General features: G+C 45.9%; 1 protein-coding gene across 4 annotated transcripts in view; it reads right to left on the reverse strand.

Moving 5' to 3' along the window:
• Positions 1-18,499, reverse strand: part of LOC142898987 (TOX high mobility group box family member 2-like) — a 117,707-nt gene that overhangs the window by 15,179 nt on the left and 84,029 nt on the right. For all 4 annotated transcript variants that reach the window (XM_076042332.1, XM_076042330.1, XM_076042327.1 and 1 more), the window contains one exon: positions 10,645-10,899. In XM_076042332.1, the coding sequence (XP_075898447.1) occupies positions 10,645-10,899 (255 nt within the window). The remainder of the gene's footprint in view (positions 1-10,644; positions 10,900-18,499) is intronic.

Here is an 18,499-nt window from a genome sequence, read left to right on the forward strand (position 1 = left end):
CTTCTTTACAGTGCGATCTTTAAAAACCTCCGACACCGTACCGTGTGAACGGGGTCACGTGACCAAGAGCAGCCATGATGTGGCGCCGGCCGGTACCGTTGTTGTCTAATATTTGCTGTAACGCACGTGAGACGCGGCGGCGCGCCAGGTCTGCTCGTGCACGGCGCCGCAGCTCAGCGCAGCCGCTACAGAGTCGGAGCCTTTGTGGGTTTATAAATAGATAAACGGCCGCGGTTAGAGATGCGGCGGGGAGAGTAACATCGTTTCAACGTGCCATGTAATTTATAATTCCACCAGTTTTCTTTTTTTTTTTTTTTCCACCACCACCACCACCACCACCGGCGGCGGTAACTCGCAGCCTTAAAGGGAAATGAAAAGTGCCCAACGTGCGCCGACAGTTTTATCACTCTAAACTGTTTTAGTAGCTGGCGAAGATGTGAAAACACGCTTGGCCAGTCAAAGCAACCATCCAGCGGCTACAGTCGCGAGGATGCAGGGAAGCACATCAAAGGCTATTATTGTGCCTTTCTTTTCTTTCTCAAATAAATCCTGGTTATGATGTCATTCTACCTGACTGCAAGATCAAATGACTTTCTGAGGAGCATAAAAGGGAATAATTGCACAGGCTCCATAAGAAGCGGCCCTTTGTTAGGGTCACAAAGTAGTGGCACATGTGCGTTTACATTTTGTCTTCTCTGACTTAGATTTAGCTGCTTTTTTTTTTTTTTTTTCAAATATCAGTTTCCCCTTTAAGTGCCCCTGCGTTAAACACTGTCAAGACTGTGGTCTCAGCCAAGGAGGAGAATGTAAACAAAGATCCCTGTGATTCAACCCTCCCCTAATCTCTGCATGTCATGGGCAGAATTCAAAACACGAGATGCTTATTAAAAATAGCCCCTGACATGCCGCGTGAATATTACGCGCCATGTGACAGTCAAACTTAATTGCAAATATTTTGTCCACATGCCAGTTTTGTTTTTTGTTTCTTTTCATGCTTTTTACTACTCTTTTCACAATCGCCCCTGTCTTGGTCTTGTCAGTGTGCATTTCCATCATCTCCTTCAGCGGGACGAGGAGAAAAAAAAACAAAAAAACCTCCTAAGCTCTCGGCTGTGCCCTGCTCATCTGGAAGCCATCACGGCTCCATGTCAGACTGCCATCTGCAAGCAATGAACAGGACTGCACGTCAGGCCGGCGCACAGATCTGTGTGAGTGGAACCAGACACTTGTCTACAGAGCGGCATTCATCAAGTGGGAACGCAGCCTGGGCCAAAACAGTAATGAACCGGAAGTGTGGAATCCAGGCCGGGGATGTGAAAAGACATGAAAACACATCGGCAGTGGCACAGACCTGATCCATAAAGAGCCCATTATGGAATCTGTATCCAGCTCTGATGCCGTTCCATTACAAATAAGCGGGGCCGTGGTGATGTGGAGCATTAGTGTTCTCAGACATGCAGGCTTGCTGAGCTGGCAAGTGTGGATTTGATTCCGACCAATATTCCCATGGCTGCTGCATTTGAATTCACACTCCGGGCCAAAGCCGCTGCAGAATTAAGCTGCGCCATTTATCTGGCTGTGTATGAAAAAAAGAGAAAGGAAAAAAAAAAATGACTGACAGCTTGGAGGAGCTCCTCCCCGCAAGATCTGCCTGACGGCGCTGGACCCACTTAATCAGCCTCAATTGCAAAGTCGAGGCCCCCGTATTTGGTAATGTGGGGAAAACAGTGGCAAGTGAGAGCTAATTAGATTAACGGCAGTTTAACGAGCTGTTGGAAGGGCCCCCGCAGATTGGATTTTAATAAATAGTGGCAAAAGCATCTGCTATGCACTTCCGAGCTCTGCTGGCATCCTAATTGGCCCCAGTGGGTTGCTGCAGCTCGGCGCTGCGCAGCGCAATTTAGGAGAGCGGGGAGCGGGGAGGGGTGGGGGGGGGGGGGAGGGGAAGGCAAAATGCTTATCTCCAGTCCAGGTAAGGCTGGCAAACGGAATGAAAACCGTCTTTATGTTTGCACTGATGCACAGGTATGGCTTCATCATCGCTAACTCCACGCTATTTCTAATGCTTTTATCAGCGGGGAACATCCACAGAAATGTCCACAAAGCAGACGAGAGGGTGAATAAAAGCGATTTGGACCTCGTCACCGCTGCCCATTGTTTGTTTTTCAAGATGAAATGTTCCCATGATGAGGCCTTTTGTGGAGGAAATAGCGCGGAGAGGGGAACACAATTAATCAAACATGAATGAGCGACTGTAGCAGGGTTATTTCCATAGCAACAGCCCACGGGGACAACTTGAACCCTTTAATGCGAGCTGGTGATGTCTCATTGTAAACATCTGCACAGCGGGGAAGGGCCTGAGCCAATGAGAGAGCCTGGCAACAGAGGCATCACAGGCCAGCAACCTCTCGGTAACAATCAAAGTTTCCATTATTCAGCGCTGAAAGGGCCTAAAAGTGCCCTGAAATATTCAATCGTACGGCAGCACTTTCAACGAGAGACGGATGCGACTGAGTCGATGCTGCTTCATGCCGCAGGGAGAAACACTCTGCTGGTTCTTGTGTCGAGGGGGTGCGGATAAACCTTAAAATTAACGCAGCGGAGACAACTAGTCATTGTAGCCCTAGCGTGTTAGCACAACCTGCGAGCTACAGAACCTCCGGCTGTCCAAACACGAACACAACCAGGCAAGAACTTCACTGCCGAGGCAACTGAGTTCAACCCGGAACCGTTTTTGAAGCAGCGGCAACCATCATCGCGCTCAGCTTAAAAACTCCTCATTTTAAACAAGGCAGTAACCAACAGTCAGTCTAAAGGTTGCTAAGTATAGCGTAGCAGAGACATAATCCGCTCGAGCGGTCTGTTCTCAGTGGGGAGGAGTTGTGCCGTCCACTCCCTGCTGCTTGTAAAGCCCCAGACCTCTGCTCGCTCCCGGGCCGACGCCACCACTCGGCCGCTCCGCTCAGCCCCGCCGGTGACTCAGCAGCGTAAATGGCATGGCGAGCCTCCGGGAGCAGGTAGCCATAAAGCTCTCAACGCCGGCACCGCCAAACCTCAATGGTTCCTTGGGCAAGAGTAATGGCTTCTTTACACTGGGCCACGCTGCGCTATTGTAGAATCACAGAGCGGTTAATTGAAACAAATGACTCTAATAATGGGACATTATCCCCGCAGGCTGGCTTTGTGGCGGGTCTAATTAGCGTTGTGGCGGCGAGAGGGACGAGACACCACGCTGATCCCTCAATGGAAGAAGCCCAGGTCCTTTTTTTTCCCTTCCCCCCTTTCTTTTTTTCTTTCTTGAGGAGCGAGCGGGCAGCGCGGGATTCGCCTCCGAGCTGTGTGCTGCTGTTGCTGCTATGAGCGCCTGTGCAGCGGGATGTATGTAAATATGTCTAGACACCCCCGGGCTGCTGTGAGGGGAGGGGTCCCGGGCCTCGTCGCCACCTGCTGGGCATGCTTTCCTTTTACTTCAAATCTTCTTTTTTATTTTTTATTTCCCAATAATAAATGAATAATTGAGTGTGACAGTATCCTCCCTGAGACTGGAAGGACCTGGTTTCCGTTTTGTTTTTTTTTGTTTTTTTTAATTGTCATGACCTAGTGAGCTCTTAGCAAGAAAAAAAAAGCAGCCACAAGGTGGCACAAACTAGTCTAGTGTCCCACTTGCACAGGATAAACATGCAACAGGAAGGACGTCGACACCATGGATGAATTTTTTTTCCAGTGGCCACTCGAGGAACTGCACCAAAACCCCCATTCGGCCCGAAAACCATTTGTCCTCTTTGTCCGCAATATAAAAAGAAACGGCTGTAAATCGGCTAACAGGACGCCGCTGACCTGAAACGCGGTTCATAATAAATCTTTATATTGTTATTGTACTTTCAATCTTATAGGCGAGAACATCCAGAGAAAATTGTTTTTTTTTCCCAGCGCACTGTACATGCTGCTGTCTCTTGGCCCGTTCTGATTGGCTGATGCACCCTGGTGCATCATGTGACTTACAGAGACACGATGGGAAGTGACGCTACAGCTACATGCTCGAGGGGCCACAATAACGCGGGAGCAACCCGGAAGCCAAACACTTCTTTGTCGTATGCGCTGGGTGAGCAACTCCATTGAAATGAGTGATGCACACTGGGGGACTGAATTAAAACACGCAACTCCATCCTCCTATTCCATACAGCACTCTGCTGCGACCCCGGAAGGAAAGAGCCGGGAGGACAACTGGAAGAAGAAGAATCAATGATCTGAGCAAGGAAATCAGACAAGTGGGCCGAGTCCCCATCGGATGACATTCAGTTTCATCACAAAGGCCCAAATTTGGAAGAAAAAAATAAATAAATCACTGACCCCTTTACTTTTGGAAAACGTTCCAGGTTTGATATAAAAAAACGAGTCGTTCTGCTCACGGCTAACTGCCGACTCGTCGCCACCACGTCCTCCTCCTCCTCCCTTCCTCCTCCTCCTGCAGCACTGATGGCCCGTGGCTAATGTGACAACATGAGGAATTGTTTTCCAGATGTGTTTTGATCACCGTTCAAATGTGCCTTTTCTCCCACCCCCCCCCTCCGATAGTTTACCCTCTGCGCCGCGACGCTCCTGGAAAGTCAGCCGTAATGCAAATCCCTGTAACCAAGCTGCTTCAAATATTCATTAGTCCTAACAGTCGCCTTAGGTTATTTGAATTAGCGGCATGAATATTCATGCGCCGCAAAATGAATGAGCGTTTGTTTCTCAATCCGTTAATACTCCTCCTCATTTACTCCTCCTCCGCCAACCCTGCACGATAACCCGCGCGCACAGGGTGAAAAAAAAAACGCAACAAAACAACAACAACAATAAAAAATAAATAAATAAATAAACCAAAGCTTTACTTTTCAAAAGCGCTGTTTCTTTTTGGAGGCCTATTTGTTTCGGTTTAAGCCAAAACGGGAGCGCCCTCCCAATTATCCCCTTGTCATTCCTCCTGACAGCTACAAGACACATTGTTCACCCCTGTTGCGGAGTGCGCCACTGAAGGGCATCTGTCTTGATTTGTAATGAAAAGGCGCAACAGAGAGAAAAAAAAAGAGAGAGAGAGAGAGGAAAAAAATAACATTTCTGCTCTGACAAAAAAAAAAAAAAGTGATTTATCTGGGAACGTCACAGAGATGTCATATCTATCCCAGTAAAAGGCAGCGGAGCAAGCAGGTCATATGAGATATGTCTAAAACCTGAACAGGAGGAGAAAGGAGGAAAAAAAAGATTGCCGTTTCATTATAAGAGAAATATAAGTAATCCAGCCGCGGCAAGCTTGTGAAGTCGAGTCAAACTGAAAATTTCGGCATCACTATTTTTTTTCTTCTTCTAAAGAACGATAAAGGTTATTTTAAAGCAGTTTTTTTCTCTCCCCCCCCCTGGAGTGACAGCGGCTGAAAAATGAAAAAGGCAATCTTCCACAAACACATTGTGTTTGTGACCATTGCGTATTTCTTTTTTTTCTCTCCCTTTCCCCACTCTGTTTACCGCAAACACCTTCTTTATACAGATTACTCCTTGGCCGATTTTCCTATTTTCCTCAATATCACCTCTTTAAAATCCTCCGGCGCGGTTACAATGAATGAGTCTGGTTTAACACCGCAAACCCTCATCTCCGAATCTCAGGCCTGCACATAAACACGGCTGACAATCATAGTGTTTATTTATTTATTTATTTTAAAGAGTAGCGCTGTGATGTGGTGTTGTTGTTGTTGTTGTTGTTATTAGGATCGTTGCCCAGCTGACTGTGCCCTAAATGCCAAGCGATGCAAAATAATTTAAAACTCAGTGAACGAGTGAAGCCAAGCCAACATAACCTCGCGGTCATCAGTGACACTGACAAAGCCTGATTACGGATGTGGAGGCACGCATCCAGTCCAACCCACGCAGCCGCCGCTGCCGCCGACGCCGGTCCACAGACAGGAAGTGATGGTGTTGTAGCGCGTTCTTTAGCAGGGGAGCGGAGCGAGATCTATTTTCAAGACCAAAATCAATATTTCTTACATAAGCAATGAATCAAAAGGCTGCACTGGGCTCCTTTCTTTCTTTTTTTTTGGCCTGGGACCTTTTCAGACTCCTCCAACTAAATGTTTGGCTCTGACTGAAGTATGTAAGTTCAATTTTTATTCATTTCAGCAAATTGCTCTGTAGTTAGTGCGCGCACACATATACACAAACACACACACAGATTTAATATTCAGGGAGAATATTAAATATATATATATATATAGAGAGAGTATAATCAGCCCAGTGTGTGTTTAACTTGTTCAGAAGTGGCACATTAATCTGGAAGTAATTACAAAAAAAAAAAAAAAAGAAAAAAAGAAATGACCTCAGCATCTGATGTGAAAGAGACAAATTATTTCCAGGACATTCCTGCATAGAGTTTGCCAGACCTTTTCATAACAGTGGACCAAAGACGCAAAGTCAGAGTGGGTTTGAACTTTGACCTCTGCAGTGAACGGAGATGCCGGACTCCGAATAATGATCCTGACTCCAACTAAGCCGGCTCGCATTAACAATCAGCCCAAATATCGAGAGCAACTCGTCCGAGTCACTTAAATAAGAGGCAGCAGCAGCAGCTCCTGTTTCGACAGCAGCGGGACCATTAAAATAATAATAATGATAAAAAAAAAAAATCAAGTGGCGACATTAATCTGCAGCAGCGTGGTTAATAAAGCCGAACAAAAGCTTCTGTGAGAAATTGACGAGACCAAATGTGTGACATGAACTTGTGAGAACTGGCAGCTGTTTTTTTAGGGCGGGGGAGTTGGGGGAGGACAAGGTCTCTCTCTCTCTCTCTCTCTCTCTCTCCTCCCTAACCAGCCCCTCATTACCCTGCTAATGAGACAGGGGGGCCGCCGCTCGGTTTCAATATTTAAACGCACCGCTGCCCCTGAAGGCTCCGTGCTGGGACCGTTCTGCTAACTCTTTCGTGACCCGTCACTACGGTCCACTTGCCAGGGTTCCACCTCTTTTATTTTTTTCTTGCTCGCAGTCTCCCCCGCCTCCAACGCCCACCCCTCCCCCACCGGCTGCCGTAGCCTCACCCAGACCTGAACAATCGTAGGGGAGCTTGTCGAACACGAGACCCCTGGATGTCACCTCGTCCCCGAAGCGCCGCGGCAGCGGAGATGCTAACAGCCGAGGGCGAAACGGGCGGTGGATTCTCTCGCTGAGCTTTCGCTGTAGGATTCATGAATGTATGTCCTCTACACTACTTACAGGATTCAGGGAGGAGCTTCTCTCATCGGCAGCTTACACGTGGCTGCCTGATTTTAAAGGCTAATTTTAGACGCTAAAAGAAATTAGCTGTTAGCACAAACATCCAACGGAAGGTGATATCAAAGGACTCAATGGATCGATTTGTCATAATGTTTGTTCCCTTCTTTTACTTCTCCTCATGCTAGCCGCTCAGAGTCCTCATTAAAAATTCTTTGCATGGGAGAATATAGCGCGCGCGTGCTTCCGTAGCTGTGGCGGCTAAAGCTAACAAGACATCGGCAGTCCTTAAAGCTTCCGGGACAGACTCATTTTAGAAACGGCGCCGCGATGATCAATCCACGCCTCTCAATCTTGTAATGATTTAACCGTGTTTGCTGTGGGATCAATGCGCGCAGAAAAGAGAATCCAAAAGCAGGGAGAAGTTTACAGAGCTTTAGCCTCGGGCTGAATGTTGTACAGAAACCAGCAACAACATCCCCCGAGATGAAGCGTATCTGTTGCTCCAGCTGAGCTCGTGCTTGTCGGAGGTTTATGTGTGCGCTGAAGGATGGCTCTCCATTGAGGAGGAGCACATCCGTGAGGTCGGGCTATCGACTCTTTATTTGCCTCTTCAGCGACGGCGAAAGATAAGCGTTGGGCAATTAGCACATCGGCCTTGAGCAATCTCCTCCAATTTTATTTATCTATTTTTTTATTCCGGTCAGGCTTTTTGTTAACGTGGCAGACAGCACAAAAAGGTAAAAGGTAAAAAAAGCATGTCTCTCTATTTTGAACCCCCCCCCCCCCCAACTCCCACACACACACACACAGGTTTTAGACTGAGAGCCCCGCTCCTCTCCGCCGTCGTTATTATTCTTTTACCCTTTCAGCAGACGCAAATTTAATCTACCTCATTATGCCTTTATCAGTATGAAATTAAGGTTAATTGACTTTGTTGGGGAGGCATCGAATGAAACATCCCTAATGGAGCCTAAATGAAAATAACGTCATCTCCAATTGCTTTAAAATATTTCTCAGTATACATCCTACTTTCCTCTTCCGCTGCCTCAGAAATAAGCTGCTCTTGTCCCGGGAGATAATAAATGAATTGAATCCCCCTCCCCACTCCAACCCCCCCGCCCCTCCCCCCACCCCACTCCTCCTCCTCCTTCCTTATCGGTCATCTATTTTTCCAGAGTAAGCTATTACTTGCCGCCGTTGCCAGGCAACAAGAAATATTAATAGCGGCTATTATTAGCCGGGCTCTGCTAGAGTAGTACTAAAATGTGGAAGTGGGAAACATGAATGTGTTACATAAATCTCTGGACCTTTTTCGCGGAGTGTGTAAGTCTCTGTTTGTGCAGTGATTTATTGCAATGACAGTTCATTTATGAGAAAAGGGGGTGTGAAATAAGAAAATGGAACATTACCCTGAAGGGCTATTTGAGAATAAATAATTGCAAAGGTGAAACACAAGCAGCGAAGATGCGGGCGCTGCCTCTCCTGCTCCCTTTAGCAGTGGCGAAGGGAACCGTTTCCACCACGTCTGGAGTCTGGAAACGCAGGAAGAAACCCTGCCTGCGTGCTCACAGTGCTGCCTTCCATTAAGGCGGCGCCAAAAGCTAATTGTGCCGCTTTGCAGGCGCAAGGACTTAAAAAGCAGATTGACTGTGAAATTTGCCGGCCAACAGCATCCTTCTCCCGCACACAGCACTTTCAGCACGGTAGCCCGTGGATTGTTGACCTAATCCTGAAGACTGGCTTTTAGTGGGGGCCTTGGATACCACCGAGGAATTTCAAAAAAAAAGAAGAAAGAAAGAAGGAAATGCTGCAACTTATGCAGTTTGATTCAGAAAATCACATAAGACCTGATTAACGGAGGATAAATGCCGCGGATGCTCACATTAAAGCATAAATATTCATGATGGAGGGCAGCGAGGGGAAAAAAATAGTAATATTTATGTCAGATGAAAGTATATACCGTTGAATAATTCAGCGTGCGGGCCATCTATAATTCATCCGGTTCGATACTATGATTAAAGCATCTGAATGTGTTCGCCAGGGGTGTTTACATGTTCAGTCTGAAGCATGTTTAACACAAGAAAAAGTTCCTTCACAGGGAGTCAAGGAGGTGGGCTTGGCTGTGTGTGTGTGTGTGTGGGTTCCTTTTGAAATTAAAAAGTAGCTGACAAGGATTTTACCCTCTCTCTCTCTCTCTCTCTCTCTCTCTCTCTCCTTTTTTTATTTCAAGATTATCTTTTCTCCTCCGTGCTCCTGCCTTGCCCATCATAACCAATGAAAAAATTTTTACCTGCCATTTTTTATTTTTTTTGCACCCTTTCCTTTGCTCACTTTGAGGCAGTATAATCTTCCAGCGGTGCGGCTGAATAGATATTAAAGGGGCTCCTCCACGAAGGTTCGGGTGTTAAGGAGGATATGTATTTATTCATGGTGTGTGCATGCTGCCATCGCAGTGCTTAGACCTCATTGTCTCAGCTTCCTTGAACTCAAGCCAGGCTAATTATCACTCATAAAGACGCTTCCTGCAACACGTCGGGGAAAATAATTACAAAGAGAAGGAAGATCTGAGAGTACAGCAATATGAAATATATATATAAACCTGTATTTTTTATTGGTCTTAACATCTAACCTGGCACACCAGAAGGAGATGATCTTTTTTTTCAGCATACTGTTTTGGCAAAGTGCCAATAGAAAACATTAGAAGAAGGCAGGTTGAAAAAAAAGTTTGACCGAGCACTTTGAAAGCAGACCAATCAGATTCTTAATGTTGTGCCAGTTTAGTGTCTTATTGGTCAAGACAATGCCAGAGGATCTTCACAGCACCGTGGTGGGAGGTGCAGGGGGTGGGGGTGGGGGTGGGGGGCAGTGGGAGGAGGCTGTAATGTGAAATGTCATTTTATTTTTTTTTCAATTCTTGCCAAAGACAGTCGAACGCCAAGTGCAGAAAGGCCCTCGGGCGCTAAACTGCGTTTTAACGTGAAAAATCCACTACTGCTAGCAAACTAGCCAGCAGTCGTTCGCTGTGTTTCCTCTCCCTTCGTTTTCTTTTGAGGATTTTGAGGACAGCTAGCAAGCAGTCGCGTCCTGGTCCCTGATTGCTGACGGAAAAACCCTCACACTCACCGAGGATCCTTTAAATCAAAGTCTAGCGGGAAGGATGTTCGAGTTCTCAGACAGCAAACCTCAGCGATCATCGATCCAGGAAGGTTACAGAAGAGCAAAGCCACGTTAGTGATTTTTCTTTTTTTTTTTTTTTTTGGACTCAGCCTTTACAAAAAGTGTCCTTTTAATGACTTATAAAACCTTTGGAGGAAGTGTGTCCTCTGCGCAGCCCCTCTGAACTCCTCTAATAGCTCCGTCGGCGGGTCGAGCGGAGGGGATAATAAAAAGCGCAGTACTCACTGAGTGCACCGGCCCTGAGAGGAGGTGGGTGTCCTGACCCAGCATGTTGGACATCATGAGGGCGGGCAGCTCCGGGTAGGAGTAGGTGTTAAGCAGCCCGTTGTGTGGCAGCGCGTGGAAGGGGTAACCCGCCTCGTGCTCCATGAGGTGCAGCAGGGAGGGGTCGGCGTGGTTGGGGGGCGTGATGGGCGGGATCTCGTAGTCTTCGTCCCCTGCTCCTCCTCCGCCGCTGCCTCTGCCCTGACTGGAGTAACTCTGCAGACGAGAGGGGGGTGGGGAACCAAAAAAACCATTATATCAAGTTCTAAACACAGAACAAACTTCCCGTTTGTAGTTCCATGAAGGGAATTAATGGAGTTTCACATGTTCACTTGACATAGAATTCATATGAGGGATCCTTATCTGGCAACTCTCCGACATTTTTATATATTTGGTAACTTTACAACCCAAGCGAAATGTTTAGCCGATGGATTTATTGAAGACATAGATGTGGGAAAACAATATTTTGAAAATCAGAATGAAATAATGTATATGATGAACAGTTTACGGTTTAGCCAGATAGCTACAGCCTGAGACCAACTGGTGCCATAGGGCCACGTGATGTGTTCACGCCAACAGATCTGTCTAAATGTTAGAGACTGGACTTTTAAATAAATGTATATCCATTTATTCTGTAATTATGTTGAAATATTGAAAAAGGAAACTGGTCACAATGTAAATAAAGTTATTTATAATAACCATCCATGGGCAGAGCCTGTCCCTCAATTGTCTGTAACTGATGTTTTTGGTAACAGCGGCAGGAGAAAACAAAGTTTGATCCGACATAATTAAAACACGATCACGACAGGCTTTCAACGTCACCTGTTGATTTGTACTGCACGGATTTACTCTGCACATCAAACATCCTCAGGCAGGCAGCCGTCGAGCCGGTGCTGCTGTTCTTCCGCCGAGTAAAAAGAAAAAAACCCTCAAAAAATAATTAGAAAATGCAAATTATTTGTGCTCGCAAAAGTCCAAAGAATTAATTCAACATAAACATACAAAAGCAAATTAATTAGAGTCTGACAACAACAGCTGCTGCGCCAAGTAATTTGCTTCAGAAAATCTCGACGGCTCCGCAAGACACACACTGTGCGCAGGCTCCTTTAAAAATACAGTTAATGAAATTCGTCAGCGGGATAAAAACGCTCTCCTTTTAGATGCTGCTGCTCCTCGGAAAACACAGCGCCAATCATGCGCTGTTGTCGCAGTCGTTTCTTTCAAAAACAAGCAAAAAATGGGAGCGACCCAGCATCACATTCCTCATCATTACATGTAGCCGGCGTGTCCAAATGAGGCTGTACCAGGTACATCAGTGCAGATTTTATGGCCCCCAATAAGATGAAACATGAGCAGAGCCCGAGGTTGTCTTTTCCTGGGGCCTAACTTGACATAATATTGCAGCGAGAAATATGGGTTTGTGCTCTCAAAAAGCATCGCGAGGGTATTCACCGGGGAATGAAAAGCAATTTTGTCAGAGGCAATCTGATGCCAACTCCCCTTTATAATGACTGAAGAAAATTAATCATCGCAAATAATATTCCAGTGTCAGCCATTCAAGGGCTTTTTAATAGAATTTTTATTATTCATGTCTCGTGGCACACATCAACCAGTCCGTTCTGCAACATTTCAGAAATCAATTCAATATCATCCCCGTGTAAGGCTGTCATCCCGCCTGCCAGCGCGCCGATTCATCTCGCAAACAAATACTTTTAGCAAAGCAGCGGCGTCGCGTCGCCGCTAGCCGAGGCGCCACGCGAGGACGGGATAAAAGTCGCATCATGTGCACAGTCATCAGGGAGAAAATAATAACAATAATATAAAAAAAAAAAAATCATAATAATGAGAGAGAGTGTGTGTTTACCATCAGCGGTTGATGTGCTATTTTCACTTCCCATAACACTCAGTCCCCCCTCAGCAGGATCACTGACAACTCCTTTGACTCCAAAGCTGCTTTGTTTTTGTTTTTTTATTCTGTTTTGTCAAACATTTGTAACCACTGATGTCATCTTTTGTTACCGTTAACAAGATCTACCCCGCTTCTCCCCACTCGCTTTAATTCGGAGACGCAGGCAAAAAAAAAAAAAAAAGGAAAAGAATGGAACAATCTTTCCCGGGTTGTGCGTTTATTATTCCTCACTGTATAAAATGTGACATCTATGTGATTATTCGCACATCTACGGGAGCGCAGGAAGGCCGAGGGCCGACCGGGAGGTGAGAAGTGCAAGTTGGCGCAAACTGCAAGCCGGGCAAACGTGCGGCGTGGAGAAAAATACAAAATGCAAAACAAAACAAAACAAAAAAAACACACACACACACACAAAAAAGAACAGAAACATACGCATGTCAAAAATAACCTTTCCACTCTCTCTCAGCTCTGTTCTCTTCCACTTAATATCCACCTCTCTGTTGTAAAGCGGCGAAAGCAGTACAAATAAACCCCGCCGAAGTATCCGAAATATGATGTATGCAGAGTCACTCCACCATATGGTTTGAGGCTCCGCCGCCGTGTTGGATTTCACCTCATTCCACGTGTCAAAAACCCTTTAAATATTTACATTAACATTCTCCATATAAGTCAATTCCCAACCCGCGACTCCATGTCAGCGTGGACCTTTTGCTGCTCTTTAAAAGACAGAATCTAATCAGCTTGCCGTATAAGATCAACTGCTACAGATTAAACACGATAAATATTATTATACACAGAGTGAAAAACAGCCTCAGCCGTCCAACAGTGCCCTGCTGTGTTACAACTGCAAATTTATGCCTTTGTCTATTAACCTGATCTCCGTACGTTTACGCTTTCCAAGTCCGAACATATAAACACGCCACTTTGGAATCTGTCGAACTGCCACGGCGGTTTTGTTTGGCGATAAATAGCCGGCTGATAAATAATTATTAGCTGGAGGCCCCGAGTGAGTAAAAAGTTGGAGGATTCAGGATGTGACTCACCGGATAAGACATGGAAACTATTTATGTTCCAGTACGGCTTCATGAGGGAATCAATAAATCAACCCGGTGTGCACTGTTTACATGAGGGGGGAACAAAAAAAAACAAAAAACGTGCGGTTTGCTAAATGTGACGTTCTGATCTCGCCCACCGCGCAAAGATCAGCCGGATCAGTCTGTGATTGAGAACAAGAGGAGGGAAGAAAAAATAAAAAAAACGAGTATTTTATGTCATGTAGCGAGATTTACATGCTGTCAGAAGCTGCTTTCATCATCACAGCTTCCATCGCTTTGTGTTATTTATTTATTTATTTATTTATTTATTTTTACATTTAACAACTTCTTATGATGCCCTTGGAGATAAGACGCAGGACAAGGACATCACAAGTTTAATATTTTCAAACGCGGATAAATAATTCATAAATATACTGTCTTTCAGGACATGCAGCAGAGTGGATGAAAGAGAGGGGGGGGGTCAGAGGCAAACAGCAAATGTCGATTCAGCCTTCTGCTTTCACCAGCCTTCACGCACGCGCACGCGCAGACACACACACACACACACACACACACACACACACACACACACACAGACAGACCCTCCTTCAGAGGTGAAATTTAAGCAAATCTGTCATTTTCGCAGACAAGGACATTTCTGTTGGATCTTTGGTGGGAGAGAGAAAGAGAAAGAAATCCACACACCACTCTGCTCTTATTTTCCTCCTCTGCAACATAAACATGATAGCGCAGAGCTCCTTTTGTGCTTCAGTTGTGATTTGACATCAAACACGGTGTTGCTTCGACACAGTTTACAGATGTGAGATATTGCTCAGAGGCATATTGGCTATCATCATAAATAAAGAAGACCCTGCTGCTTTGATGGGAAAGCAGAGAGATGATTCACCCCATGGGAGCTCGGCTCGAATTTTCTTTATCTATATATGTGATCCAGATTTGCAAAATGTGCATAAATCACGGGTGTGGAAGAAGATCAGTGTAAACAAAAATATACATTAGATGAAATTTGAAGTGCACTCGCTGTTCACTTTGAAGCCAAGATGGAGCCATTTAACTTTTTACTTTTTTTTTTTTTTTTTAACAATTCCAATGGAACAAACACGTGAGGTTCTGCAGTCAGTGTCAAACTCAAAACTGAGGGAAGGCTGCGCAGAGCCGCTGTGTTAGCTTAGCACCCAGGCTCCTTTTACCACAGATCACACTAAATCACTCAAAACCTCAAATTTATATGACAAATAAATACGCAGCCAACTATCATTTCAAATAGAATGGGCTTTTTAATCAAAGCTCAATGTCAACCCCGGCAGATGGTCATGACACATCTAATTAAAGGGTGAGAAATGATTGTCTTGTTTGGAAAGTGGCTGTTGAATGTGGAGCGCAATTATCCTCAAATACCGTCTTCACAGGGAGGGCGGGGCCGTGCGGTGGTGCCTCGCTTGATGTTTGAGGCCCGCGTATCCATAGACACTTCATAAATCAATAAATGCACAATAACAATTTAATTTTCCTTACATATATTACATTTCTCCAGCAGGCTGTCTGGTTTAGGGATAGATACCAGCGTCAGTGACACACTAGGAGGCGAAGATATACGTGGATATAGGCAGTATCATTTCATTGCTGGATCTCATTTCCACTGCACACCAAGATAAAATGGCACAGGCACATCTTTGGCAAACTCTGGCTCCAGAACACTAAACCCCTGCTGCAATAACAAAGCTACAGCAGATACGATGGGACCAGAAGCGCTTCCAGACAATGTGAAGAGACAAACCAAATAGAGTAAGTAGAGCCAAGTAGAACTGCTCATACTGTGTAGTGATCAACTATTTTAGAGCTCCTTTAAATTAAAGCCACCAAATCCCCCCCAAAAAATGTTCTCGTCTGTAGATTGATACAGTTTGATTAACTATAAATTCATAGATCCAGTGGACGGTGGTGTAGTAACGAGCAACCTCATTGGTTTGTTTATTTTTTGCAGTCTTCACAAATACTTCTCAAAGCTTTTAAGTGGGATGCCTCAGTACACCGTGGCACAGTGCGCCCAGTGCAAGCGAGGCTAATGTAAGAAGACATGGCTGGTTAAGAATGATTCATTGCGGCATTGCTTGATTGTGTGTGACAGCCCAAGTGTCGCAAGTGTTTGCGCGAGTGTGTCGGCACGCGATGCCCTGGACTATTAAAAAAACGGTGAATAAAGAGGCGCAGGTCAGAGCCAAGAGGGGGCAGCATAACAGAGATTCTTTGTTTTTGATTTTCTAAGTCGCAGCTACTTTAATCCATTAATATTGACAGTTATTTAACCACAACAATTAAACCTACAGTTAAAGACCCTCTGCAACAAAATGCAGCCACACCTCATCAAGCATAAAATGCCTCAAGTGGAGACAAATCAATCACATCAACTAAAAGTTTCCTAACCGCAAATGGCAGAGCAGATTAGCTGGAGCCATTAGCCTGGTGTCAGAGCCACCGGATGTCGACAGCGCGAGGCGTTCAGGGAATGACGGCCCCCCAGGGAACAATGACGTGTTTGTCCGAGAGCGTGGCCAAAGAGAGCTAAAATGACTGATGCTAGCAAAAGCACTTCCTGGAAATCACTTCAGGGAGAAAAAACCCCCCCTCAGATCTTTGAACGTGTCCTATGTTAAAGTCATCCAGCCATATGCTACTCAGTGAGACGAGACAGAGCCGACAAACAACAGCTGGCCGCGCATAGCGAAAGGTCTTCACGTCCGGCCCGCGCGCTTCACACAAACTTTCAAAAGTGTCTTGTGGGGAAGGAAATTTCAAAAATCACCTTCAGGCGTCAACCTTAAGTAGGAGGAGCTGAAATCAAATACGCCGTCAGCGGCAAAGGTTAAACACCACCGGCGGCGCACGGGGTGGCCATTACGGCGGTGGCGGCGGCGTTGGGGTCCTACAAGGCTGAGCGACCTGACAGTGAGACAACAAGGACGTGAATCTGCGTGATGGATCAGAGACCAGAGGAGAGTGGAGAGGGGACGGACTGACAGCAGCACAGAGCGGGGACCAGTGAAGTGGCGGCGGTGGTGATGGCAAAGGTGGGCCGGCACCGATGGTGAAGCCGTGAGCTCGCCCCGATCGCCACCAATCCCACCCCCGCGCACAGGTAACTCTCTCAAATGTCACATCGGAACGGATCTCATTTAAAACTCCACTCTAACCTGGGCTGGACCTGGGCTGGACTGTGGCTGAAGGTGCAAAACGCGAGGCAGCAGGGGAGATGTGGTGCATCAGCAGCGTGATGAGCGGCCATTGATGTCATTGCCATTTCTTGAAAAAAACAAAAAAACAAAACAAAAAAAAGCATACATGCAAAAATGAAAGAATGACGCCCAGATCAAAGATAAGAGGTGAAAATGATCTTGTATAAAAATCAAAAATCTGTTTTATCTGTTTTTCTGATGGAATGGGAGTTGGAGGGCACGGGGTGAGGGTGGGGGTGAGGGTGGTGGTGTGGTGGGGTTAGACTCTGATTCTCTGGTCTGAGCCACGTCTCAGATTCTTATTCATTAGAGGGAATTGTATAAATAAATAAAATATGTTGTCTCCTAGTCACTCATCCTCCCCTCCCCAGGGGAACACGGAAGCCCCAGTAATCACGCATGGCACAATAGCTCGCACATAATCCCCTTTTATTTTTATTTTCATGATGTCACTCTCTTTAAGCCCGCTGCTTTATGAGTCGCAAGCGCAAAGAAAGAAAAAAAAAAAAAAAAAAAAAAACGGGGGAAAAAAAGGAGGGGCGGGGGATGGGAGGGCAGGGGAGGGGAAAGGAGGGGCGGAGGGGAGAGGAAAAAGCAAGGGAGGGGGTGAAAACAAATGATGTGGATCCCTCATTGTTCTTTCCCTATGCCCTCATTCCAGTCAGGGTAATAAGAGAACATTGTGATTTACTGTCAGTGAAGCGCAAGAGTGCATCAGAGAGAATCCACTGCAGCGGGAGCCATTAAAATAGATTTAACTTCCCACAGTATTAGGCCAGATGTCTACACTTCTATTATATTTCAATCAGCCCTGACCTTGGTCGCCATACGATGAGGAAGATCACCAAGAGGGGGGGTGTTAGGGAAAATACATGTAGGGAAAAACCAATAGAAATATCAAACTACTTAGTGGGACTAAATCCCTCCGCTCCATGGTGCAGAGGGAGGGAGAGAGAGAGAGAGAGAGAGAGAGAGAGGGAGGGAGGGAGAGAGAGAGAGAGAGAGAGAGAGAGGGAGAGAGGGAGAGAGAGAGAGAGAGAGAGGGAGAGTAAGAGAGAGAGAGAGAGAGAGAGAGAGAGAGAGAGACTGAAATAGCCGAGGTTTCAAGTTCTCCTAAAAGAGTGTATAAATCATTGAGAGCACTCTCACCGCTGATAACTTGCTGCTGTGTGTTTTCTTTCTTTACTCTCCCCCCCCCCTCTCCCACTCTGGCCTGAGAGCTGTGTATTTAAAGGGATAGTTCACCCTTTAATTGGAACTGTAACCCCTTGCACTAAAATGAGATTCTCCGAGCCACATGGATCGCTCTGGATTATGTGCACGGAGGGAAGAGGGGGAGGTGTTGTGGCAGTGCGATGGATTCGTACAGATGGGTGCTTAGGTACTGATACTTCTACTTGTCTTGGTACCAGACTGTAAGCGAACCAAAGCAGTGACGTAGTGAAGTTGTCGTTTGCGTCGTCGCATTCCGATAATTTGAAACACACTTGCCACGTGGAGGGAAATTTCTTTTTTTATTTTATTTGTGTCAAATCAGGTTTGAATGTTTGGATATTGTGGAATGCAACAGCAGGTCTCCACCCTGCTGTAGAAGACTGGACAGTCAAATGATTAACAAA

This window comes from Nelusetta ayraudi, unplaced genomic scaffold (genome assembly GCF_046127955.1).
Source record: "Nelusetta ayraudi isolate G7.1 ecotype Tasmania unplaced genomic scaffold, CSIRO-AGI_Nayr_v1 ptg000070l, whole genome shotgun sequence".
Lineage (NCBI taxonomy): Eukaryota > Metazoa > Chordata > Actinopteri > Tetraodontiformes > Monacanthidae > Nelusetta > Nelusetta ayraudi.